This window comes from Catharus ustulatus, chromosome 4, assembly GCF_009819885.2.
Source record: "Catharus ustulatus isolate bCatUst1 chromosome 4, bCatUst1.pri.v2, whole genome shotgun sequence".
Lineage (NCBI taxonomy): Eukaryota > Metazoa > Chordata > Aves > Passeriformes > Turdidae > Catharus > Catharus ustulatus.
The window spans coordinates 12,504,800-12,531,680 of record NC_046224.1 but is presented as its reverse complement, the minus strand read 5'-3'; the positions used below and the strand labels follow the sequence as shown (position 1 = coordinate 12,531,680).

General features: G+C 40.9%; 2 protein-coding genes across 4 annotated transcripts in view; one reads left to right on the top strand and one right to left on the bottom strand.

The window, feature by feature from the left end:
• Nucleotides 1-3,088: 3,088 nt before the first annotated feature.
• TMEM60 (transmembrane protein 60) lies at nt 3,089-6,984 on the bottom strand. 2 transcript variants are annotated; one of them, XM_033057517.1, is made up of 3 exons: nt 6,897-6,962; nt 6,489-6,538; nt 3,089-3,746 (listed from the first exon to the last, which is right to left on the bottom strand). In XM_033057517.1, the coding sequence occupies exon 3, from the start codon at nt 3,702-3,704 to the stop codon at nt 3,300-3,302; it is 405 nt and encodes a 134-aa protein (XP_032913408.1). In that variant the 5' UTR covers nt 3,705-3,746; nt 6,489-6,538; nt 6,897-6,962; the 3' UTR covers nt 3,089-3,299. The 2 variants fall into 2 exon arrangements, with proteins under 2 accessions (XP_032913408.1, XP_032913407.1); XM_033057516.2 differs by lacking the exon at nt 6,489-6,538 and having other exon boundaries at nt 6,897-6,984.
• A 493-nt stretch (nt 6,985-7,477) lies between these two features.
• PHTF2 (putative homeodomain transcription factor 2) overlaps nt 7,478-26,881 on the top strand; it is a 62,203-nt gene continuing 42,799 nt past the window's right edge. Inside the window, exons 1-2 of one of the 2 annotated variants that reach the window (XM_033058686.1) lie at nt 7,478-7,534; nt 22,446-22,522. In XM_033058686.1, coding sequence (XP_032914577.1) covers nt 22,478-22,522 — 45 coding nt within the window. In that variant the 5' untranslated portion in view covers nt 7,478-7,534; nt 22,446-22,477. Of the gene's footprint in view, nt 7,535-8,059; nt 8,167-22,445; nt 22,523-26,881 lie in introns of those variants that run through there. The other variant, XM_033058687.2, reaches the window with a different exon arrangement.

Below are 26,881 nucleotides of genomic sequence, written 5' to 3'. Positions count from 1 at the left end.
CTCACAAGAAAACACTGCTTTTAACCTGAGGCCATAAAAAATATATTCCAAAATTAAATTAAAATTTTAAAAAATTAAAACACAATAGGAAATTATGTGGAATATATCTCTCCATGTCCAATATGTATCATTAGTACAGAGAAATACTTCCAGTTGGTTTCAACAAGCTTTTGAATTGCAGTTTAAAACAAAGCTCCTGAAGGCTGTTATCTCCTTTGCCCGCCCCCCATCAGCTGCTGCAGGAAGCTGAGACAACATCCTTGTGCCTTTGTCTCACAAATGAGTGTGGGCCATCTCAGCATGGACCTCTCCTTTTCTCTGCCACCTTCAGCAAATTTGCTTTTCACTTGTTTTGTCCTGTTACTGAAGATCAACTGGTCAGTTGGTAAATTTAGGAAAATGTGTGAGGAGCATTGGTGCCACTTCCACGCTGTGATCAGCACCTTTGAGAACAGTGTAATTATGAACAGATGTCATTAATTCCTGTGGCAGTTTCTGGAAAAGTCACAGTGGGCTGTAGTGTACTTCATATCATAAATCCTTCTGAGTGAAGTTCTGAAAAGGCAGAGAAGAGCACTGTGTGCACAAAGATCTCAGCATTGTTAAATATGATACGGTCATGTAATCTCAGGTCAGTTAAATATGATACAAAATTCTCAAAAGGGATATGCTCTTGTCCAAGTTTCCCTGTAAGGATAAGGAACTTGGAAAATTGAGCACTTCCATCTGGCTGTGTATGACTTCTGTATGACTCCAGCAAGAAGCATCTGTTTCAGCTTCCCACATCGTTTATTTCAAGGTTTATAAACCTTTAAAAAAAAATAAAGCCAAACCCACAACCCAAACTGAAATTGCTGATCTTTTTCCATTGAATTAGAGGCAACAATTAAAAGGAGATTTGTAAGGACTGTGTGTGATTCTAGTTAATTAGAGATGCCAAACTTTCAGATAATTGTTACATCTGTGGAAGAGAAGGGATTTATTATGGGGGCAGTCACCATTCACAGCCTATCTTGCTAATAATACACCAAGTTCCAGTGAAGCCAGTTCTTATTCTTCCATCTTTTGTTTTATGTCATAACAATCAATTGCTATTATCAGCTTGGCTGAGAAAAACTGCTCTGCTCCCCTGAGCAGCCATGGGGGTGTTCTGGCATCCTCTGAACAAGGGGGTTTGGAATTTTATTCTTCCAGAATCATCGGATGGGAAAGGACTATGGGTATTATTTTATGCTTGGTCCCATACCTACGACAGGTAAGTGTGTGTGTGTGTGCAGATAAAATCATCTTGTCTGAGTACACATTTGTATCACTGTTTGTTAAGTGGGTCATCAAAGTTTACCTGAATTGGAGGTAGGGCTTTAGATACTCTTCTTCATAGATTCTGAAAGCAGCCCTAACAAATGCACCAGGTCTGGATTGCCTGCCATGGAGTGGCATTCCATTCCAGGCAGGGCTCAGGGCCCAGTTCCCATCTGCAGAGCAGAACCAAGGCTGTTCTCTCCACCTGCACACCTGTGCCACCTGCACGGGTGTGCTCGCTCTCGCAGCTCCTGCAGCCAGCATGTCTCATATTAATGTACCTTCCCACAGCTCATCCTAATCACAAGTGCCAATTTTACTTGAAAAATCACTCAAGACTGAAGGGGGTCACCAAAGGAACCTCACATGACTGGGCAAAAAGTCTCAGAGAGAGCAAGGTCCTTCCATTAAGTATTTTTCAGAACTGCACAATGCATAGATACACCTCCTAAAAACAACTGTTCCCGCCAGTTGTACTCCCCATAAATTACCTGATGCTCAAACTTGGGGCTGGGTACATGTGTTTGCTTAGTAAAAGCTGATGTATTGTTTTAATAAAGTGTTTATAAATATTTTAATTTTTTTTAACAGCAGCTATGGTTTAGAATTCTTTTGTCTTTGTCTTGTCCTGGCTTCTCCTTTAGCAAGGTAGGACAATCAACCGCTCTGAAATAAATATGACTTAAATTCATTTTATAGACAATTTCTTACCTGTTAAGATTCATTGCCTTAGAATGGAGCATGTTGTTTTCTTAGATAAAGCTCTTTCAGCAGTCTCCCACAGTATGGTTCCTCTGTAATTTTACCCACATCTGTGTGATGAAACAGCAAGAGCAAATCCAAACACTTCAGGAAGACTTTTGTTCCACAGACAAGTACAGTTCAAAATGTACATAATTAAAATTTTATTAGTGGGACACGTTGGTCTAGGTGTGTCCTGTTACCCTAGACTGTTTTTCATTCACTTGACATTCTTTTGTCTCTAGGAGCTGTAAATGGATCAGTACTTTCAGCATGCATGTTAATAATGTCCCAGATAACTGCTACATTTGAATTTTGTGTTACTGTATCTCCTGAAAGACCACTTCAGTCCACAAAATACACTTGTAGTTCCAGTTCTTTCCTGAAGTCCTATTCACTTGTTACCTGAAAAAGGTAATTTCCTCACATCTGAGTTTGCCAGTGCTCCATGAAGCCAAGGCTTCACCCACAAAAATTTCATATCCTTGGGCATTAAAAACTGTCTTATTCAAGTACTACTTTGGGCAGGTACAAATGCCTGTATTTTCAGTCTCTGGCAACACTGCTGATTTCTCACTTGGAAAGGAATCACCATTATCTCCCTCTTCTCTGGATCTAGGGCCTGCTGGCACAGCTCAGCTACCAACTGTGTTCCCTAAGGTTAACATGCTGGTTATGGGCTGTTTCAGCAGCTTACAAAACAGTGCCTAGTTTTAGATTGGTAATGGAATCTCATTGTCAAAAAAAAAAAAAAAAAAGAAAAAAAGGTGTATTACTTTATTCCTTTTCTTGCTCTTACTTGGCTGCTGTCACTTGTTACTGATTTTTAAAGCAAATTTAGCTCCTTATGGAAATTACTGTTAACTGGTTATTTCTTGACTTACAGTGTAAGTAGCAGAAAATGTTAGTCCTCTTTCCTAGGATTACTCAATGTGCTGAATGCTCTGGGTGGAACGTTTGTGGTTTCTTTGGCAAGGTCTTCTACCTGCACATGAAGAACCTGTATCTCATTCCATGTAATAAACAGTAATCATATTAGAACAGCTGATGTTGAACAAATACTTTTATTTACAAGAGCATATGTGAGTTTTAAAATAAAAAAATGAATAAGTTTACTTTCAGTCTTCAGCCAGCTTTAGCTTAAGTCTCCAGCTTGACTCATTTGGCTTTCTAGTTTGAAGATCAAATTTGTGGCAAAATGCTAATAATCTGGTAATTTGGTGCCAATCTTGGCACTGGAAACCACCTGGCATAGCTTAGTCTCTTCGTACATAGAAGACATTATATCCAAGTTCAACCATGCCCCCGATCAGCAAGGCCCAGAGCGGGATGAACACATAGGCCAGTTTCATGGTGGTGAATCGCTGCAGCTTGGCACACAGGGCGAGGCAGAAGGCCAATTTCAGCAGCATTGCAATGAGGTACCAGACTTTCTTCTTCATGTTCTGGGAGCCGTTGCGAGGGTCAAAGCCAGATTTGCACCGTCCAGCCATTTTTACAATTAACATAACTAGAAGAATTGTATCAAATATCCACACTGGAATAAAAATGAGGAACCAGTTCCACGGTGCTTTCTCATCCAACTTCAGCACCAGCATGATCAGGAAGAGTAACGTAAAAAGCCATGTCAGCAGCACTCTTTGCGCCAGGGACATTCTCATTTAAACAGCTTTGAGAGGAAGTCCTTCACTGTCAGCAACCACCTAACAAAACAAAAGGGGGAGGGAAGGCATCAAAACTTGGCACTACACCATTAGGCATATTCCATAAAAGAGACCAGTTCCTCACTCCCGCTTTCCCACTCCTACCCTCACCCACATACTGCATCCTAGCACTTTCATAACTGCCATGCTCAGCTGAACAGTGTTTGTTCCAGTTCACCATTTCCTTGGAGTGCCTTAAGTCAGCTGTGTAACTGCCTTAATCTAAATTTGTTCTGTGAAACAAACTGTTCTTTAATCCCAAACAAGCTGTCAGACTCATTTAGGGATTTTTGAGTGCTATGAATATGGTGAGATCCTTTTTCCACTGGTACTGAGGCACTCATAGCTAACACTTCAAAACAAAACATAACAATGCTCTCTGTGTAAGAAATAACCACAGTAAAATGTGAACCAGCACAAAGGAGCACAGAAACCCTTGGAGAGATCCTGCAGTTTGCAGAGTGCAGCTGAAGTGACCTGGGCTTAAACTGAGCTAGTGATCACTGCCCAGCTTTCTGTCAGGCAGCAATCTTGAAATTACTAAAAGCTACAGATAATGTTTGCTTTTTGGCAGGTATCTCAAGTATTCAGACACTGGCTGACAGGTTTATTGGCTGGGTAAGATATTTAAATTTCTCTGTAGTCATGATGAAAGAAAAACAAGACAAATGAATCTGCCACTACAGTCATGAAAGTTAAGTTTTTATATTCCTAGCTGGAAAGTTTTTACCTGTGTATCTGCCAAAAACCTTTCACTACAAGTGTAAAAAACACAAGTGTTCAAGGACTGTGGTCTTCCTCTAGATTTCATGCTACAAAAATGAATAATTTTTACCAGTGAAATGGTGCTGAAATAGGTATTTTATTTATAAAAAAAAAAAATTGAGTTAAAATTTTTAATAATTCCCTTTCAAACACTTATAGTCTTTCACCTGAAATGAGAAAATGAGCTTTGATTTGATCCAGACTGCAAAAGCATTTGAATTACTGAAAGTGTGATGTTGTGCTCTGAAGCATCAAATCCTCAGCACCAAAAGCTGAGGGAAGGACAAGAGCTGCTTCCCCTCTGTGCCCACATTGCCCAGAAGCTGCTGCTGCTTCCTCTGTGTTATTACCAATGCACACAACATCACCTGATTATGGCTGCTGAACTCAACCAACAAGCAGAAATCTACTGCCACCTTTTCCTTTCTAACTGGGATAGTTTTTTGTCAGCTTATTTGAACAAATTCTGTGCTCAGATAAGATTTGCTACTGGAAGCAGGGAAGTAAAAGTTGCTGTCTCAATTGGTTGAGATGACCTGCTACCTTTCAGTGAGGGGATAACAATTTTGTATATCACTAAAATCATCCTACAGTTTTAATCTGCATCTTCTGGTATGCAGTTCAACAGACCTGCTATTTTGCTCAGTCTGGGTTTGAAGTTTGGATGGATTTCTTGTAAGGAGAAGATCCAGTTTTGCCTAAAATAATCTAATTTAGACTTGCAGTTAGCACATCCCCTCTTTGCTTTGGGGCTGACGCTTGTGTCCAAAGGAGGCCAGTTCCCTGAGCTGAACTAGGAAAAAGAGAAAGTTTAAAGTAGGATTTTGTAGTTTTGCTTTTCAAAGTCTCAATTCTGCTCAGATGACCAAAGGGTCTGGTGAAAGGCGGTTCCTGACAGGATGGAACCAAGACCCCCACCCTTCTCTTCCTTAGGGAAGAGGTAAAGCTCAGAAGCAGCACTCAAGAGTTAAGGGGACAAAAAAATTGGAGGAGGTTTAGAGAGCACTGTTTTGCTCTTGTTACAGAAACAAACCTAAATCAGCTGACAGGGCTTACAGAACAATTACTATGTCTGGCCTAAAGCATTTACAGTATTTTGAAAACACTTCCAGTATTCTCAAGTGCAAGTCTGTGGCTAAAGTGAAGAGTCATGATCTGAAATGAAGTTTCAAAATTCTTTTCATGAGAATGTTTTTCAAAACCAGTTCTAGAAATCAATGCTACAAACACTACAAGAAGGAGACTCTCTTATTAGCAAACTGGAGAAAACAGAACCAAACAGAAACACACTGGAAACTTGTATCTGAAAGGAAAAAGAAACTCAACACCCTTAGAAGTATCAGGTTATCAGATACTCAAAGAAGGTACTATCACCTGTCTCTGGAGGAAACACAAAGCTACTGAAGATGTATTACATGGGGCTACTCAGTTTGAAGGTTGCTCACTTGAAAATACTTTCAGTTTGCTAAGAACCACTTTGCAACAACTGGAAAGAACAGGCAGAAAATTCAGCATGGGAAGAAGTGACACTGCCTGTCTGACCTAATAGCTGTTACTGCCAAATTGGACAGGACTGCAAGGCTCCAGTCAGTTTTAGAGGCGTTTTTAGATGAAAACTCAAGAAAATCCAAGTGTACTTTTGAGATCTTAGAGTGCAAGTAAAGAAAGCTACCATATTTTGAAGGCTGTGAGCTGGGTATGGAGCTGACATAGCAATGAAGGGTTTGATTACATGGAGCATTTGTTTACCCCATGATGAAAGAAAGATGATGGGCGGATTCTTTGCTATCCCGACAAGATGGGTGACACTGGGAAAAGGATGCAGCTGTGCTACAGGTCTGAACTGGCTCTTCAGTGACAACACTGACAGTATGTCAGTGTGAAAATAAAAAAGCTCTTGACTCCTGTTATAGGACCGACATAATTAGGAAATGAAAATTTTCAGTGAGGAGAAACTATCCAAGGAGCATCACTGACCTTGGTGGGATGATCTGCATAATGAGGATATTATCATAGCTAATTCTGTCCTGTTTGGAAGAAAAAAATAAAGAGGAGGGCAACTTACACCTGACATTCAGCAGTAATGATAACATTTAGATTTAAACCTTGAACATCGCCTAAAAAAATCTTGAAACTCGTATAATGGTAAAACCATATTAAACAGAACCCCAGTTCTATTAAATACCATTTTAGAGCCTATTCCAATCGGATGGGTAATTTAACACTTCGCAAGAAAGACTGTGGTAGGCCCCGTTTAAAACCCCATTTAAACACAGCTTTGGATTCACAAACTCGGCCCCTCCCTCGGCCTCACGCCAGGCCGCGCTTCCCCAGCCGTGCCAGAGGTCCCCGAGGCGGAAGCCCCCCTCGCTGCCCGTCACCTACCGCAGATCCCGGCGCATTCCCCGGTCCGCGGGGCCCGCGCTCAGCTGAGGGGGCGCCGGGCCCTCCCCTCCCGCTCCGCCTCAGGGAAGCGCCCGCCTCCCTCACCCGCCCCGCCCCTGCTATTGGCCAGCGGGCACGCGCGTCCTGCCGTCCTCCATTGTCATTGGGCGCTGCCGACGTCGCTCAACTTAATCCCGCCTTCCTGTCCTGAGCCGTCGGTGACTCCCCCCGAGCTCGGGTGGCCCCTCCGGCCGGCGGGGGGTCCGCCCCCACCGCCAATTGGTGAAGGGGCTGTCTGTCACAGCGGCCTCGCCTCTGCCCCGCCTGTCCTTCAAGCGTAGCCCCGCCTCCCTCGCGCTCTCATTGGGCAGCGAGGCCGCCAGTCACGTCTCCGCCCCGCCCCCGCGGCGGGAGGAGCCACCGTTGGCTGCCGGCCCGCGCGGGCCCCGCCCCCAGCCCGGCGGCGCGCGCGGGTGGCGCGCTGTTGCTGCCGCCGCTGCCGCCTGGACGCGCGCGCCGCTCACCCCCCTCTCCCGCTTCCCCCGCCAGCTGTTGCCTCGCGCGCGCCTTCCCGCCGCCGCCTCGCGCTCCCGCCGCCGCTGCGTGCGGCGCGCGCTGCCCCGCGGCACCGGCGAACGGTGAGATGGCGGCGGGGGGGCTCCGGCACTCGGGGGCGTCCCCGCCCCGCCGGGGCAGCGGCGGGGGAAGAACCGGGGCGCCGAGTTCTCCGCGCGGCTGGGGAAGGGGCCGGCCGGGGCGCGGGAGGGGGGCCGGGGCGAGGCGGCGGTGCTCTGCCGGTGCTGGGGGACAGCGCGGCGGAGGCGCGGGGCGCGCATCACCGGCGGGGCTGCCGCGGCTCCCCTGGCTGGGCGGCGGGAGCGGGGCTGCTGCCGCCCCCCACCTCCTCCCGGGGGAGTCCCGGCCGGGGCAAGGGCGGGCGGCCCGCGGCCTCCGCGGCGCCGCGGTTCCCTCCGGCGGAGCCGGCGCCGCCGGGGCGGGGGGTCCGAGCGCGGCTCCGAGCGGCCCCTGCCCACAGCGCCGCCGAGCCGCAGCGGGTCCGACCGGGCAGCAGCCGCGCCGTCCCGGAGCCGTCGGTGCCCGGGCTGCCGCGTCCTCCGGCGTCGGTGCGGGCAGCGGAGGTGCAGACACGGTCCGGGGCCCTTCCCTGGGTGCTCGGGGCTCTGCCTGCCCGCTCCGGCTCTGCTGGGAGGCACCTTCTCTCCGCTGAGCTGCCTGAGCGTACCGTGAGCTGCCTCAGTGCCTGTGTCAGGTGATAGAGCGTGTTTTCTGCTTCCCTTTAAAGGTCCTGAATTTCAGCATCTTCATCTTCGTCTCTTCGTCTCTGACCTTGTCTCTTGAATTTTTGTGATTTACATGTGTTCATGTCTTTTCTCTTCACCCTTTTGTTGTTTTTTTTTTTTTTTTTTTCCCTTTTCCACCCTAAAACAGTGGCAATCTGACTACAGTTTATCCTTGATTTCCCTTTTGGGAATTAAAATGTTAGGGAACTTCTCATCACCCGAATTTTTGCTGTCACATTAATTTTCTTGGTGTTTGATTTGCTGTCTTTTCTGTGAGAAACAAAGGAATTGGGGAAAATTTATCCCACAATACTAGAACTGTCCAGGTTACTTTTACTTCTGTTTCTCATACCTAGCCTCTGAGTGGGTGTTACCCAGATGTATCAGGTTCAGTGAAACTTTCTGTCCATAGTGTGAGCTCCCTGCCTGGTATTTTGCCTTTTATTGCTTTTACATGTTATTGGTCACTTGAAAAGTAATGCAGCTGAGTCTTGCTTTTGTTCCAAATTTGCCAGTGTCTTATCCATCTGTCATATAATTAACTGGAAAAAGTAATTAATTGGAAAACCTGACTTGTTGAAAGTACTTTAATTAACATTCTGCAATTCTTTGTGATGAAATGTTCCTACAGAAAATACAGCCTGTCTTACAGTTTGGATACACGAGTTTTCTAATAGGAATGAGATTACGTATGGTGTGTCATCAGTAATTTGTCTGCTTATATCTTCCTGTTGATGATGTTAAACAGATGGTGTATCTGTTTTATCAGGGAGAAGTGCATCACTTGAAATAACCTGTTAATCCTAGTAAGTGAATCCTAATATCTTCAGCTGCACTTGGATTGGTCAGTAAGCAGCAGAAGGATGTATTTCTGTTACATACATTAGTGCTTGGCATCAGACTTTGTTTTCCTGAGGTTAAGAGGCTAAAAGTGTTCTGTGAATAAATCTCTAGGTTATAAATAGCTGTATGCATTTGGCTATTTTTGTAACTCTAAAGTTTTGGTGATCTTCTTTGATTTGCCTCTTTGTTTGTGACTCCGTGGAAAGGATGATCCTTTTCTCAGAAGTCTTATTTGTGTTCCAGTAAGATGTTCATAAATGTATGTACACACGTCACCTTGATGGACTCCACTGTACGGTGTTTGCAAGCAGCTTTCATTTCTGAAGGTGAAGGTTGAGAGCAGTGCTTGGAACTTGTGTATTTTAGATCCCAATCCATGTTTGAAGTGGAATGTTTGTGCAGTTAAATGTTCTGTTGCTATGTTTTACTGCCAATGTATGTTTTTATTCTGGATATAAATATTACAAAGGATAAAACACGAGCCTGAGTCACCAGAAAAAGAATTCGGAAACCTAGTTGGTTTAATTCAATGTTTGTACTATAATTTTTTCCTCTTGTGTTGTATGGAATGTGACATACAAATAAGTTGTCAGTAACTGGTGGGAACTCCATGGCTTATTTCAAGTATTCTGGTAGTACTGGATTTCTCCCAAGGCAAAGTTAGCTCAGCTTGTCTCAAAAAGTTGATCCCAGCTGTATCCATTGGTGTGAATTCTGGGAGATGTCAAAGTCCTGTAGGTTTTGAAATAGGAAACAGTATTGGTGTGTATTACAGGGGAGACATAGATGTGTTAAAGAATTCCAGCCAGCCTCGTTTGAGGCAGTTGACCAGGCAGTGAGGGGTGGAGGGTTCTTGGAGTTGAACAATGCTGTTCCTGTCACAGCTGGCAGGGGTCACTGGAAAGCAGTGGACTTCATTTCTTTCCTAATTCTTCAGAGTTATGTATACTGTCTTCTTTGCCTTTTCTGTGTATCTGTCTTTACTTATTTCTAGTAGAAATATTGCTGAAGAATTTTTTTTTTTCTTTTCTCAGGACCCCTGTGAGTGAGAATGATAGCAAAGATTGGGGTTTGGGTTTTCCTTTGTGAGGAAGTTCTTTTCATAATAACCAGTGATGTTTATGGATTCATCATCGGACAGTTTATGTGGATTTTTAGTGAGACTTATTAAGGGCACAGAGCTTGTACAATTGCTTTCTTTGTCTGTCTTCTCCCATTTGAGTCACTTCTTACTCAGATGATGAAATCGAAGTTAATGGCAACTGAAAGACATTAACTACCTACACTGTGCCAAATTTTTATAAAACTTTTGACAGGTAGTGACCCAAATTAATATTCCTACCCAAAAAAGGCAGTCATAATTGAGTCCCTCCCTTCTCCAAGAAGTGAACAGCTCTTGGGCAGTCTGTGTGCTAAGCTCTGAGCCATCAGCAGTAGCCTACTTCAACTGGCCCAGCCAAACACTTGGGATGATTTTTATGATGGGTGGGGGGCAGGAAAAATATTGTGGGTGGGGTGGAAAAGGACAATAGGGACCTGTGGGACAATGGTAAAAGCAGGCAGACTTAATTGCTTCTGCCCACAGAGCAAGATAGGCCTGTTTTTTCTCTAATGTTTTTTTTCGTTTTATGAAGGAAACAAAACAAAACTCTTGGGGTACCTGTCAGAGGTACTGCTGCATCTGACTGAGGACAGTTGACCACCACTTACTCAAAGATATGTGGTGGTGTGAAAAATAACAGACTTTGAAAGCTTTAAATGTCATGTTTTCTGCCTTGAGTTTACTATGCTGTTATTCATGAAAGTCCTTCCTGATGGGTGCAGAGGAAATGGTTACCTATTTGAAGAAATTATATTTGAATTTTTAAGGAGAACCTGAAGAGCTTAATAAATTGCCATAGGCGAAAAAAAGAGTTAATACTAATTAGAGCTATCATGTATTGCTGTGTAATGTTTGGGTATGCTCTATATGTAATCACAGAATAACTTAGGAAAGGGTCATTGGAAGTCATCAGTCTGGTCCAACCCCATCTCAGACCAGCTTCAAAGTTAGAGTAAACATGTATATGTACAGAGAGATAGCCTTTGTGTTGTCAGGAAATTTGGAAATACAGCTTGTGTTTGTGGTGGGTTTTTTGTGGGTTTTTTGTTGTTTTTTAAATTTAAATTTTTTTTTTTTTAGCTGAAGGGCAAAATATCAGGGAGTTCCTAGAACTATTCTATTATTTCTTAATCTATGCATGTGAAGGGGATTGTTTTCCAAATTTGTTTCTGCTGGGAATACATGTAATGTTCAGTATTTAATTCTTTGCTCATTTGAGGTGGTCTCGGTAGACATTCTCCGAAGAGCCTAGATGGCTTTCTGGAATGAGTCCAAGCATTGGACTCCTATTTGCAAATAATTTGTGGTTCTGTTCTTAAAAAATAAAATACAACTGCAGAGTGGGAGAAGAAATTAAAGCAATATTCCATCAAATGTGGAATCGTGCAAGTCTCGCATTTTGGAAGTTGGCCAGCGCCAGATGCTTTCGGGGTTTAGGTGGTTGGCAGATGCTGGCTTGGCAGCTAAACACTCTTCGTGTTGATCTGCAAGGGACAGTTTGTTCTGTGTGTGGCTCATACTCTCCTTGGTATTGGCTTCTGGCCGTTGTGGGGTCGGGTTCAGGCGAGTGTTTGGATGGCCAAATACAGCTCAGTGATCTCTTTGGATGCTTTCTTGGATCCTGAGTTATGAAGCTTAAGATTCCCTCAGATGTGTGTGTATCTTTTTCCCTTATTATTGTTATTGTGTGTTTAAATAGCTGCTTTCTCTTTGAATGAGAGTAAAATCTTGGCTTCAGTGACTTCCTGTGGCAGTGAGTTTAACAGTCTATGTGTTGTAATATAATATTTCTCTGTTAAAAATTTGGCTTCGCTATCCTCTCAGCTTAGTTAATAAATGAAGTTGCCTGTATTATTGGAAAGCTGTTGTTTTCTTGACTCTACTGTTTTTTCTCTTGAAGTCTCATTTAATTTAGTATAATGCCTTATTCTTCTGTTCATGGTTGCCTGTTTCAATAGGAGAGTCTTTTCAAGCGATTGGTAATTCATAGCCCTTCTTAGAACCCCTTCCCCCAATATTTTAATATTCTTCTCCCAATAAAGTAGGTGTATTTCAAGTCAGATTGCACAGCTGATCAACAGAGCTGTACTGCAGTGTGTTCCTTGTCATTCCCCTTTTATTCAGTCTGTCTGCTCTTCTGATTGTATTATATTGGATGGAAGAGATTCCTGAAGCTGCCAAGTTCCTTTCTGGATTTGAGATACTGGTTCTTAAGGCTTTGAGTGGAATTCATAGTTTACTCCCCCTGCCTTTCTTTACAGATAACATTGACATGGTTGATACTGAAGTCTGTTTATTTTGCCTTTTCACTGTTAAAGTTCACACATATTCTTAAGCTTTGCTAGTTTAAAATTGCCATCTAGAAATGTTACTGCTTCAGGTTTTCTTTTCTCCTTTGCAGCATAAAAGATAAATATAGTGAGCACTGCTGGACCTTTTTACAGAAGATTAAAATTTGGAATAATAGGACAGAATTCAGTTCACTCTATTTCAGAACTTAATTTAGGCAGTACTTCATAAAAACTGTCCAAATAGGAGGAGGAGAGGGGAAATAGCCCTAATTAATCGAGATTACTGTGTTAATGGTGGTTGAGAAGGCTTATGGGGAGAGATCCAGAGTGTTCAATGTGTGTTATTGCTCAGGTACTGCAGGGTCCAGAGCTCCGTGGAGGTAAATTGTGTGAGAGTTGCTCGTGGGCTCAGCAGTGGCACTCAGACCCTGGAGCTGTGTCCTGTCCGATGGGCTCTGGGGCTGGAAGCTGTGACTAAGGACACTGTACTGTGGGGATTCTGGTTTAGAGTGGTTAAAACCCTTGTGGAGCCTTACAGGGCCATCCTGACCTTCACCATCAGTTGTGTGGATGTGTTTTCCTAAAAGAAGCAGATTGTCTTTGGGAAGAGATTGCTTCTGCTCGAAACTCCCTCTTTGGAGTTCCGGGAGCCAGCAGGAATGTGGGGCATCTCTGTAAGCTGCCCTTACCTGTCAGGCCCCAATGAGCAGTGACATGGTGTCTGTGTTGATCTTTCTAGTAAAAGTCTGATGGCTGGAATACTTGCCTGGAATTTGGCATTTCTGGATGCTCTCATTCTTTAACAAGGTAGTCACAGGCACATGTCTGCTGGATGAGACCCTGCATGTCTGCCTCTGTCACTGCAGTGTGCTAAGGTGTGTGAAAGCAACTGGAACATGAAGAGGGCAGACTAGGGAAATTAAGTCTGCTTGGTTTCAGGATTAGGATGGTTCTGCCTGATGAGAACAGGGATTTGTGTGCCCTTTGCTGACACTGAATGAAGAGCTGCAGGCCAGTGGTCTGGGATCCAAGGAGCTTCTGGGCACCCGTATCAGGTGGTCAATAGCTTGCTCTGTGCAGACTGGATGCTGTTGTTTATCTTCATTATCCAGTTAGCTGCTGATTGCAGTGAAGAATGTTGATTCCAGGTTTTGTTCAGTGTTTTGGCTGGTTTTGGTCTGTAGCAATATTTTCTTTTCATAGACAGCAGACTATTTGGAAGGCTTTGACATCTTTCCAAAGGTTCTTTGAAAGTCCACATATGTTCTGTCACTTGCTCTTGTTTATCTAAATAGTTTGACATGTCCAGAAATACTGATAGACTGAGACATGATCTTCCTGTGTAGAAACTGCTGATTAGACCCTATCAGATAGTCTTTCGGGTATAATGGTGTTCCATTTTTAATGATTGTTTTGAGAACCTTGCCAGATACACATGTAAGGCTTGTTGCTCTGCAATTCCTTGCTTGGATCACTCCAGGGACATTTTTTTTTTTTAGAATAGAAGCTCAGCATTTTCAACTGTGTTCCTGCAGAACAGTGGCTGTTATAAGAGACAGCAGCTTTTTCCGACAGCTCAGCCACTTCATGCCTCAGCTGCTTCAAAAACTTGCTGGATAACTATTTGTAGAACATGATGCAAACTTGGTGATTTAGGAGTGGTTTTCAGCTTCCTGACTGTAGTCATCAAGAAACCACAACTCTGCTGTGCAGTGCCTGGTGACAGATAAACATGTCTTCCTAAACACAAGTCAGTATTTCCAGTGAGCAAGATTTATTATTACTTTGAGAATCTCAAGAAAGAAGGAGGGAACATGGCATTTTATTTCAATGTGGTGACTATATTTGTTCGTTTGGAGAGTTTTTTCCCCAAGTATTTATTGAAGCAGCTATATATGTATATAAATTAAAAACTTGGTGTTTATAGAAATTCTGTTCCTTAATAAAGTTGTTACAGTTGTAAGAGCAGATGTATACATGCAATGTTTCAGGGATTTCTCTGTATAATGGGTTGTGTATGTGTGTGCATGTAATATTCAGTATAAAAAACAGGAATAGAAAGAGCTTGAGATTGGCCATGTGCTGTTTTTTATTTAATGTTTTGAGAAAGATACAGCATTTTCAGAAATGGCTTGTAGATCCAGTGTGCTGACAGCAATTACTGTATTTGGTGAGAATTTTGAAACTGACATCTCTTATAGTAGATAAGAAGCAAAATTAACTTGAATATAGTTCCCTTTAAGGGCTTGGGTTTTTCTACTTCATTGAACAGCAGAATATGTTTAAATACTGGAAGCTTTTTGCTAATTTATAAGTACTGCAGTGGCTCAGAAGTAAATGATGGGAGATGTAGAGTCTTGGACTACTCAGAGTCCTTCCCCCCTGTTTTGCATGAGTAAGGTATCTATGAGATTGTCTCATTACTCCAAATGAAGCCATGAACCAGTTATGTAACAAAATTAGGAAGCTTTCACAGATTTTAAGAGGGCAGAGATTCCAGAAATGGCTGCAGCAGTTGCAACAACTGCACACAATGTTCTTTTACCAGAACCTGAAATAAATCTCAGAAATCCTGATAGTCAACATTTTGTTGCTATTTCAGACAGTTGTGTAATTCACTGGCAAAACAAGTGTTCCTTGGGTGACAGTTATTTTGTGTGGCACTTCTTTGCTTCAAATATTGGTGGGCTTGCTGTGGAAGTAAAGATGGCTAGGTTGAGTCTACTTCCAATGAGATTTTGAAAGCTGGCTCTCACTACATGCTCTGTGCTGTGTCTGATATCTTCCTGCTTTGGCTGCTGAGTGATAAAGAGCATGTGCTTATAAGGAAATATGCAGCAGCAGAAGTAGGATCAGATGCAGTGGTTTGTGGGCAGAATACTGAGGCCTGAGAAAGTATCAGCTTTTCAGCATCTGACATCTTACTGGAGGCACAGGCAGCTTGGATATGCTGCCAGATGTTTTTGTCTGTCATCATATATGACATGTTTGGTACATCTCCATAAAGAATAGTGTTTGATACTCAGCAGCCAGCACAGGGCCTGATTCATGTCTCATTGTTGCTGCTGTTGGCCTGGTGAAACAGGCCTTCTCAAATAAAAAATTCCTGAATAGGCATCTAGGGATGTTAAATATTTTTTTTTTAATCAGTTGTTTGTGGGTGATTGCATTTTGGGTTTTCAGGGTTTTTTGTGGGGTTTGGGGATTTTTTTTTTTTTTTTTTTGAGATGGAGTGAAGGGCAGAGCTTGAAAACTAACTCTTGTGAGCAGCATCCAAGGAATGCTGGTATCCAGTTTTAGCAGAGTTTTTGGTCTCCTTGGGGAAAGCAAGTATGTTAATTACAGTAATTTCACGATTATAAGCCGCACCATTTTGACTAAAATCTTCCTCCGAACCCAAAGTGCGGCTTATAATCAGGTGCGGCTTATATATGGACAAAGAACAAGAAGTTACTGTTTTAATTTGGAGGACAGGTGTCTGCTGAGAAAGGCAGGAACTTCTATTTGAAATGGAGAATGTAAACCCCCTCCCTCCAAATTACTATAATTTTGAAATCAAGGAGTTTTCAGGCAAAAATATGAGAATTAGGAATAACAGTTCTTTTCTAGGGAAATTAAAATAGAAATACAGTACTACAAAGAAACAAACCCCAAACCCTGACAAAGTCAGAGTACAACCTGACACCCCGTCAGGCAGGGTGTTGGTAGCAGTCCCATTAAATGGTGGCTGCATCCTCCTGCAGTGACAGATGTGATTCAGTTGGAGCAGTGCTCCTGTAGAAGGTGCAGTTTCCCTCCGGAGGTCCAGTGGTGATGTGGAGAAATCTGTTTTTCCTCTGGATTCCAGTGGAGAAAGGGGCTCCCTTAGTGTCCCAAAACCTCTGTTTTTCCTCTTGGTAAGAAATGTTGGGCTCTTCCCCCTGGCTGGAGCAACTTCCAATGGGATGCAGTAATTTTATCAATCACACAGTGGGACTCAGTGGGCCATTAGCAGAAAATGACTGGCTGGAGGAAGGATGGGTTGTGAAAAGATAAAGAACAATGCCCTGCCTGGTTTCAATGGATGGCCCATTAGCAGAATATCTGCCGTTGAGAGAAGGATCATTGCCCCCACCCTCAACAGATGGAGATAGAACAGATACCTTTTATCACACTCTGTATTGTAACATGCGGCTTATTATCAGGTGCGGCTTATGTATGGACAAATAATGAGAAGTTGCTGGCACCTGGAAGTGCGGCTTATAGTCAGTGCGGCTTATAATCGTGAAATTACTGTAGTACTTTTTATTTACAAACTCTTATGACCTTGGGCTGCAAGACAGCTTGTGGGGGCTCATGAGACATGGTAGGAAGAAAACTTTTCATGGGGGTTGCTGGATATCATCCTTAGGTTAGCAGTGTCTGGGGTTTTCTTAATTTAACTTGACTTTTTTCCTTCAGCTTTGACTGCTTCAGGTTTTCTTAAAGGTAGCTGGAAGGAACATGATAAAACCACCACTGAAAGGTGTGAACCTGGGAGTGACAAGTTTCTCATTTGCTTGTATACAATTTGCAATTCTGAATTGCTGTTTGGAGAACCTTGATGCATAGATAAAGTACTTAAAAAGAACAGTGAGAGCATTGCTTAGTATTTGATGTTCCCTTTCAAAAAGGAGATGTAGGTTTAATGGTTTACAGTGTAATGCACATGAAAAGTAATGATTCTTTTTGAGCATTGCTTTAAGGCTTTCATCCTATTCTTTGTGTTAGAGGCAGAACTCCCCTGGGTTTGAGTGGAGGAAGGATGACTCCTGGTAAGTTTAGTGCTGTATCTGCATTACAAGGATACTTCCCTTGGTTTGTTACATCATGGCAGAAGCAGCATTTCAGTCAGCAGTGGATGCTTAATGTGACTAAGCTGTTCATTGGGCTCATTTAAACTTAAAGTATCAAATAATGTCAGCAATTTGATGATAATGTTAACTTGTATTTTGATGTTAACCTAGAAACTGAGGGCTTTTCCTTCATTGAAGTTGTTTTCTGACTCTGCATGAGCAAGTATAATGCTTTAAGAGAGTTTGTGTGATACAAATGTTGCTTATAAAATTAGCAGTTTAGGCCATTCATTGATTCATTGTCTTTTCTTACTCTACATGCCAGGGAATCTTAGTAAAATTATGCCTGTGATTGTGGACCTGCAATATGGAGGATCTAACATAACCTTGGAAAGCAGTTGTAACCAGGTTGTAATTTCTCATGGTTTTATATAATAACCTCTTTAAAACTCCCTTAAATTTCCTGAAGGTACTAAAAGTCAAGGACTTTTAAAAAACATTTGTGACAAAAGCAACTGAAGTTTTGCAGTTTTAATTCTGGTGATGTATATTGAACAAGCAACTTCCTTGCTTCATCAGTCTATGAATTCTATCACAACTTGTTCTTCTATCATAACGAGTTGAGAAGGACACTCAGGTCTTGACTCAACAGCTGGATGGTATCCTGACCATTCAGGTTGGGATTGCTGTAAAGGGAACAGGTTTCTTGAAATACTTTGTGATTCACAGTGTTTACAGGCAAGGAAAGCAACTATTTACCTATGAGTCCTTGCTTGTGTTGTATTTTTAATTATGTCCTTCTGTAAACTGACCCTGCTTAGACTTGTATATTCTTAAAAAAGCCTGATTTTTTTCCCTTTGTCACTATGGAAAAGCACAATTTTATTCTGAACTTCTGTCAGTCCAGATTGCTTAAACTGTCATTTAGAAATATATACATTTATATCTGACTAGGGTCACCAAAGCCCTGCAGATATGAGTAAAATTTCTAAATATACTTGGAATTTATTTAAATTCTATATTACTCAATAAGCACTGCAGTACTGTGGGGCTTGCATGAGCTCTTAGCTACCTAAAGACATCTAAATATAAATTTCTATGGCTTTTGAGAAACTGCTAATTTGATTGCAAGGTATATTGTGTAATATGATTATGCCCTGAACTGGGAAATAACTAAGAAACCCCACCTCTGAAAAGGAATGACCAAAACTAGGTAGTCCTCTCTATTAAACTCTAAGAAAGTAATGAAGTTTTGATTAAAAAATATTGCTAGTTATTCATAGCATTAACTGTGAGTTTGATGAAAATGTAATGAAAACTCTTTGAATATTACAGAGATGTTGTGATCAAGCTGTTATGTTTGGATGCTCTATTTAATCTCTGAAGCTGGGAGTATTTATTGTGTTGCTCTTTGGTCTTCAGCTAGTTAAGATTAACTTAATCTTGGTGTAGTTACTTTGCACAGGACATTGTGCTGAGTGCTAAAGCCTGTCCCTATCCTAGATAGGGTATTTGACACAGAACATGGGACAGAAGGCTGGATCCAGAGAGGATGAGGGGAGAAGCAGGGAAGGACAGGCTCTGTTGTGCTTGTGTTTGTTTATCGGCTGTTGGCACTTGTTCACTTTTACCCAGTTGATACTGATGTGCTTTAGTTTTACAGACTGATCTCAGGATCAATGTCAGCTGGAAACATAAATGACAGAGTAACTTGTAATGAATGCAGAGTTCTGAAACTGCTAAAATACTTAGTCTCCAGTCTAAGGTGTTCAGTGAGTGTGGGCTGATAGAACCAGGGCTGCAGCTGAAGTGCCTTGAATTTTTTCCATCCATCCCTCACCCAGATAAGCTAGCTTCAGGCTGGGCCTATTAAACTCATAATGTCTCATCTCACCTCATTAAACCCCCCCAAAACCTAAAGACAAACTAAAAACACACAGGCAAACCCCAACTCCTGCAAGCAGAGACACTGTACAGAAATAATTAAATAAACCTTTTCACCTTTCATTACTGTGCTATCTTAGAAATGTTTGTGTAGCTCTTGGAGAAAGCATGTGATATTTCCTAGTAGAGGTATTTTTACTTAGCACAAGTACTTAGCACTGTTTTGAGACATCTATCCCATGATTTTGTCATATTTACTTTTGTAAGCATCATATTTGCATTTGTTTATGCAAATGTTATGCAAATAAGCTTAAATGCCACCAAAATAGATTCTATGGAGGATTTAATGCAGAGAGTTTCTTAAAAATATGAAAACCATGGATAATCTAAATAGCAGGTTTGTTGATAGAAATCAAATAAAGCTACTTATTTATATTTGGTTGATAGTTTTGTGAGGTAATTGTTGCTTGAGGCAAAAGATTTTTGAGTTGAAAAGCTACTGCAAACAAAGGTTGCTGCCTTTAAGGTGGCCAATCCATTTTTAGCCATATTTGACACAGTTCAAAGTCTTGGATTCATGAGTTAATGTTTGGTTTCCTGAAAAATCATTGACCTTGGAGAAAGACATCAAGTTAATGCAGCTGTTGAGGGAAAGGTTTCTGTCCAGGTTCAGCAGTCCTTTACTGCTGATAATGAGTTGTTCCAACCATTTTCTCATCCTGTGATTAGGCTGGTAGGAAGTAGGGTGTATTGTATTTGTAGGGTGTTATTTAAGAGAAATAAGGAGGAGTTAAAGGTCCTCCAGGATGAGGTCATGAAGGCAGGGAAGGCGAGGGTGTAAATGTGATCAGTATCTCTCTGGCCCCTTCCTGCCCTGGCACCTCTGTAGCAGAGAACTGCTTTCACTGTGGTTGTGTGATGTTGGTGCTGTGTGTGGAGGCCATGTGTTTGTGTCCCTTTGGAGTCCAGTGTAGCAAAGGATTTTTAAAGTCAGGTTTAATTGAAGAGGTTTCCAGTAAGAAGGCAAGTCCTATTGTAAGCTTTGTGTGCGTGAGAAATAAAGGTGACCAGTCTATGGGATATGCCAGGTTATAGCAGTCCCTCTTGGACTCCTTCCTTTATGTGGTAGTATTTTTATATTTATTGTGCCAATGAATTCTCAATAATTGATAGTTGCTCTTAGAAAACCAAACTCTATTCAGAAGCAAATAGATTAGAAGCAATTACAGATGTTGACAGAGTCATGGCTGCCAGCTTTAATTGACTTGGTGTGACTTACAGGCTATTTCCAACAGTGGAAAAATTGAGGTGTTTGCTTTCTCAGTTGCACCAATTGTCAGTGTTCTGATATTTCTGGAATTTTCAATGATTGTGTAAGCTCTCTGAGACATGTCTTTTGAGTTGTAGTTTCATCTGAAGTTATGTAAAAGATACTGGAGTTGCACTGTTAGAAATCTTAAAAATAAGTTTGTTTGGGAAACATGACTGTGTATGGCATTATGTTTCTTAGAAATCATCAGGCACTGATACAATATCAATCAATTTGTTGAAGGTTTGTACTATAGTTTATATGGTGCATGTCCAAACTAAAGGCAGTGTTATTTATATCTTTTAAGTAATGCACTGTATAAAATAGGAGTATGTCCATGCACAAGTCAGAGCAGACCGAACAAACAAATGTCAGTGCAGAACTGAGTCTTTTGGAGGGTCATTTCTAAAATGAATAGAATCATACTGAGTTGGAAGGGAGCCATAAGGGTCATAAAGTCCATCTCCCTGGCCTCGCACAGGACAGCCTCATCTTTGTGGCCCTCCATTGGATGCTCTCTTATAGCTTCAGGTCTTTTTGTGTTGCGGTGCCAAAAACTGCCTCCAGCACCCTCCTAGTGCCAGGGCACTGCTGACTCACATTCAGCTTGTCACTGACCAGGACCCCAGGTCCATTTCTGCAGCTTCCCTCCAGCCTCTTGTTCCCCAGACTTTACATGCAACCAGGCTTGTCCCAGGTGCACAATCTGGCACTTCACCTTGTTGAACTTCATATGATTAATACCTGCTTTAAAAAAACCCCAAACTCTGATTTTTTTTTTTTTTGTGATGAATAATTTACAGTAAAATGTTACAAGTTACTCTAATGCTTAGGTCTTTCATAAAGACACTTATTTTAATCTGCTGTACAGTTTTGGTTTCCATCCCCTTTGTTGAATGTTGCATTTTTCTTTGCCTTTCTTATATGTGTAAAAGCTGTAAACAAATATCTTTAAATTAAGAAGTAGATCCCAAAAAATCTTTTACTATAAAAACTCCCTACAGGTTAATAATTCTTATTTCCTTTTCATGAAGAAATATCACATGTAATATTGTTGTTGATACTGACAATCTTACAGTAAGTGTAATATTTTTATGCAAGACGGATCTTGGAAAATGTTTGTTGTGTAGTTTAGTGTTTGGGGACTGAAGCCACTGCCATCCTTATGACATCCTTAACCATGTCCTTGTCATCAGGGCAGCCAGACTGGGGTACTGGGTCCAGTTCTGGGCTTTCCAGTACAAGAGACACAGATATACCTGAAGGCTTTCTATGGTTTACTTAGTTTTTATTTTTCTTAATGAACTCTTGTTGACTGATTAAATGAAAGAAGACTGTAAAAATTAGTTTGAAGATACAAGATTTTACATAGGCTGAAAGTTTGGGTTTTGGTCTTTTTTTCCGTGCTGAAAACTGATTACAGTGGCATCAAAGATTAACTAATGCTATTGCTATTTGTTACCTTTAAAGGAATCATACCATTCTTCCTTGGTTTTCTTTTTTTGACTTAGTTTTGGTCCACTGTTTTCATGAGGGTATTAATTATGATTAGTGAAGTTCTAGCCCTGATGTTGTTTTCTTCTCCAGGTATATATAATAGTCTGTATGAAATTTTCTTGCATTTTATAACAAAATTATTTCTGGACTTCAGAATACTGTGTTGGGCTAATAACTATAGGTTGCTGAATTTATCAGGGAAAAAAACAACTGCATGTAATATAATACTTGAGAGGTTCCCTTGAGACAATGACAGATCATCTCTGTTCAGCCTGTGTGTTTTACTGGGAAGGAAGGACAAAACTGGGGCTTTTGATGTCCTGTAGCAGTAGATTTGTAGTTTTGTTTGCCTAGAGGGGAAAGCCTGCACTCTTAGTAAAATAAAAATGAGGCAATGTGTAAAGTAAATACAGTGTTCAGTGACTTGCAGGTATGGGAGTGTTTTTGCATTCCCTGTTTGGCCTTTGTAGGGAAGTGGAAGTAAAGTTCTGTCTCTTTCTGTTGACAGCCTAAAATGACTCTGTGAATTCAGTGGAATAAATGGCGTCCAAAGTAACTGATGCTATAGTTTGGTACCAGAAAAAGGTAAGATTTCTATTTGTTTTTATGGTGACCTATTGTGTTTATGTCTTAATACAACAAATATAAAATACTTATGCATTACTTGTTAGCATTGTATGAGAGTGAGTAGCTTGAAAATTTTCTTCCATAGGTAAATAAATATTTAGTGACTGTATTTAGTGACATGAAATAGCTTTTGGTCCATGCTGAAAACTGTTTAACTGATTACCTGTGCTCTCAAAAAAACCAAATTTTGCATTCTCAGTAGAGTGTTAACAAATATACAGGAGAGAATGTTGTTTCTATAGCACAGAAAAGAATCCTTGTGTTTAAGTAGACAGTAAGAATTGAAACAAATTTTCTGTCAGTAACAAAAGCCCTGTGTAATAGGTACCCAAAAGAGAGAGTCTTGGCTCTCTATGGTTTAATAAGTTTCTGTGAGTTAGTGTTTCCTTTGGGTCTATAGCTGTCTTTTGGAGAGGGAGCATCTTGTCTTTAAGCAAATAATGGCAGTGGTCTTCAAAAGAGTAATTCTGGTTAGCTTCTAGCAAAGCAACAGTTGCTTTATGGAAATAAAATAATACAGGTCTGCTTTGTTGAGGTCTTTACAACAGTGAATTAAATGAACAGTTGGAAGAGCAGAAAAATTAGTCTTGCTGGCTTAATTTGTACCAATCATTAAATAATGTACTAAAAACTTGAAAATAATTCACAATTTAATGATGAATTTTTTGGTTTTTTTTAACTGTTTACTCTGGTTTGGAAGATGACTTGTAAAAGATGTAATATAATGAAATTCAGTGCAGGATGTACTGGAAGGGGAAGGTGATGTTGATTTTACCTGCTTCCACTCATTCTGTCACTTAATTCAGTCACTGTGTAGTGATACCAGAATACTGATATCCAAACACCAAGCTGTGTTTGCATTTGCTCTGACCAGCATCCCTTTGTGCAGTGCAAGAGATGCTGGGTGTCAAATCCTCATCATGTCTCTGAGGAGAGGCATGCTGGTGATGATGAACTGTCCTGTGGACACATCTTTCATGATATTTAGCTTTACATATAGGTGGTCCTTTGATGCAAGAAAGAGCCTGCAGTCTCTGTAAATTTTAAGTGACGTTCATGTTTGTTGCCTGGTTGTTTTTTGGTCTTGGTTTTTTTTTTTTTTTGGTTTGGTTTTTTTTTTTGTTTTTTTTTTTCTTTTCTCAAATGCATGTCTGTTTTCTTGTTCGTCATACAGTAAAATGAATTGTACATTTGATGTGCTCCAGCTTTCCATCCTCCTGATGTTAGGAAGGCAGGAGGAGTCACTGTGGTGTGATTTTATAGAGGATAGGCCTTCTGGTCTTGGTATAAACAACCCATTCCTCACCTTTACTTTTCCCAGGACACTGCTCCTAACAGGATTACTTGTTATCAGCACAGGTCATTCTTTTAACCCTTGTTCCATCATTTTTTCCAATAATTTCACACGTTTCCTTTTTTTTTTTTTTTTTTTTTGTTGTTCATAGTAAAACCAACATTTCTGTGGTGAATCTCTGTAGGCCAGGAATTGCACAGTGCTTTTATGGCAAGGAGTTGTGGTGAGGTGACTTCTTACTTCTGGAAGGACTGAGCTGTCTTCAGGAGGGATAAGATCATGTATAAACCAGATGTTGCTCTTTTCCCTGGTGTGAACAAAATTTAATTGCAATCCGCATGTGGGCTGGGATCTGCTAAATGAGCAAGTTATGCTGCTGTAGTATGAGGAAGTTCATGTTTTGAGACAAATGGCTGTACTGCAGAAAAATTGCAGATGTTCATGTGAATTAGGCTGTGATTTCTTGGGTATCACAAACTAAGCTTTCTCCAGGATCCAGCTGGTAACCCTTAAGAGTTTTGTAGTAGTGTGGTGTGTGTGATCTGTTCCTGGGAGTATCTAGACTCTTTGGTCTATGCACTTGATTTTGCTAATTTATTTATTTGTTTAAATCTATTACATGGCACAGTATTTTTTCCCCATGGATTTGTTGTTTAAACCAAATATTTCAATTTGGGGAACAGAAAGAGTTGTGCTACTGTTTAGTAGATACCAGAATTTTTTTTTTGTCCTTGCTTATGATGTCAAGATACTAAATTTTGACCTGTTATTTGCTTCCAGTTTAAAATTTTAATTTTAGTTTTTATTTTAAGTGTCATAGTTGTCCCACTGATTAGATGTACTGACTCATCACAGCTGTAACTGGCATTGAAAGCGGGGAGGGATAATAAAGTAGCACATTCTGGCAGTAGAGTTTGTTTCTGGGGCAAGGGAGAACCGGGGTTGCAGTCAGTATTGATCAGATTGACATTACTTGCCTCTATGATGAAATGAGAAAAATAAGCTGTTGTTTTGGGGAGGTGTTTTCAGATTAATAAATTGGTGTATGAATGCCTTGAAAAAGAACTTTAACTTCTGGTATTTGTAGTTATAGATGACTAAGAATCATTTGAGTAGGTTGGGGGTGTGTAAGAACTACTGAGCAGATAAGTTGTTCCTTGTCTTTCTTAGGTTTCAATTGTAATGTATTTTCAAATATATTTAATGTGTCTCTAATGAGTTTCAAAGATCTGTTAGTTTCTCAAGCAAGAGACATTTTTATATCTCTTCAATGGAAAGAGTTAAGCAATTGAGCTCTTCCAACCCTACTTTAGGCAAGTTTTGCAAACAGCATGTTTACTCATGACTCATACTATTGTCTGAAATTGAGCTCCTTACACCAGGATGATTTAGTAATACCCTTAATTGTTTAAAAGGTCAGACCTTTTATTGTGTAAACATGTTTTTCTGTTTTGACAATAGATTTATTCTGCTTTTATTGCACTGGAGCTACTGATTACTGTCTTATAAAAATACAGTAATCAATTCTGAATTATTTGAACTGTGAGATTTCAGAGTGGTAGTACAGAAGCTTGTTATTTGAGATAGAAGATTACATGGACAGAATTTTAGTGCTTCCAGTGATTGCTTGCATTTCCCAGCCAGTACAAATACTTTTTCGAGGCGTGAAATGTGCTAGATACAGATAGGCTCTGTAGAAATTAAAATAAATGAAACCTGTGCTGTGTTTCTTGATGCACTAGGGAGTACAGTGCTGAGATACTTATGTGTGACAAAGGGTTTGTCTGGCTTGTTTTCAGCCCTGGGAGCTGCCCTGCTTCTTGCAATAAAAGGGAGTGGCAGGAGTGTCTGCATTGCTCTCTGGAAGGGTTCCAGGCAGCCACCCAGCTACCACTCACACAGATGCACCTTGGTTAATACCATTAGGATTATGTGTATGTACCACAATAGTGAAATTGCTTCAGCTTGGTAATTGATTAATTTTATGGAGAATGCCATCAGTGTTTCCTGTGAAAAAATTCGGACACCCCACATTTACTGAAAACAATTTCAGTATCTAGTGGCATAACTTTTGTATGATACTGATAATATATATATATGTACTTCAAATATTGCCTGGGTAACAGTAACTGATGTTAAAAAATAATAAAGTTATGAATAATTTAAAGTACTGCTTCTATTGCTCATAACATTTTGCATTAATTTCTTATAGCACTTTCAAGTTTTACAGATAATAATAGATGGAATTTTTGGTCTGGTTTCCAGTTTGGAGAAGATATGTAAATTCACCTTAACTTTCTGATTTTCAATCCTTACAGAAGCCTTGCTGCTAAAATGGGAGACTCTTTCCCCTGTAATATTACCAACAAATTTGTACAATTATGTTGTTCCTTCTCTTGGGGATGGTTGTAGGGGAAGGCAGAATGAAACTTAATGAATTGAGGCTGAATCGTGCACCTGATTGCATATCATTTAACTTTGCCAATGCAGCTTTCCGCTGCTTTGGGTGTCCCTTGGGTACAGCTGTTAAAGGGCACAATAAAACAAATGAGATGTTTTCCCTCTCATGGCTTTAAAGGGCAAAATTAGAGTTCTGATGGCATTGCTTTAAGATCTTGATATTCAATGTTTTACAGCTCATCAGTCCAAGATTATGCTTGCCTATTTAAACTCATAGAATGGCCTGGGTTGGATGGGACCTGAAAATTCATCATGTTCCAGCCCCCCCACCATGGGCAGGGACATCTTCCACTAGAGCAGGTTGCAAATTGGAGCACTTGCTAGTGAAGGCCAAGGCAAAAACATCTGAGTACCTCAAACTTCTCCATATCCCTGGTAACCAGCTCTCCTGTTTCTTTGGACAGAGAGCCCACATTTTTCCTAGCATTCTTTCTGTCATCAACAAACCTGTAGAAGCTTGTTTGTGTTGCCCTTGAGGTCCCTGCCCACGCTTAACTCTATCAGTGCTGTAACTTTCCTAACCTGGTCCCTGTATTGAGTTAATAATGGAGGAATTAAATGAA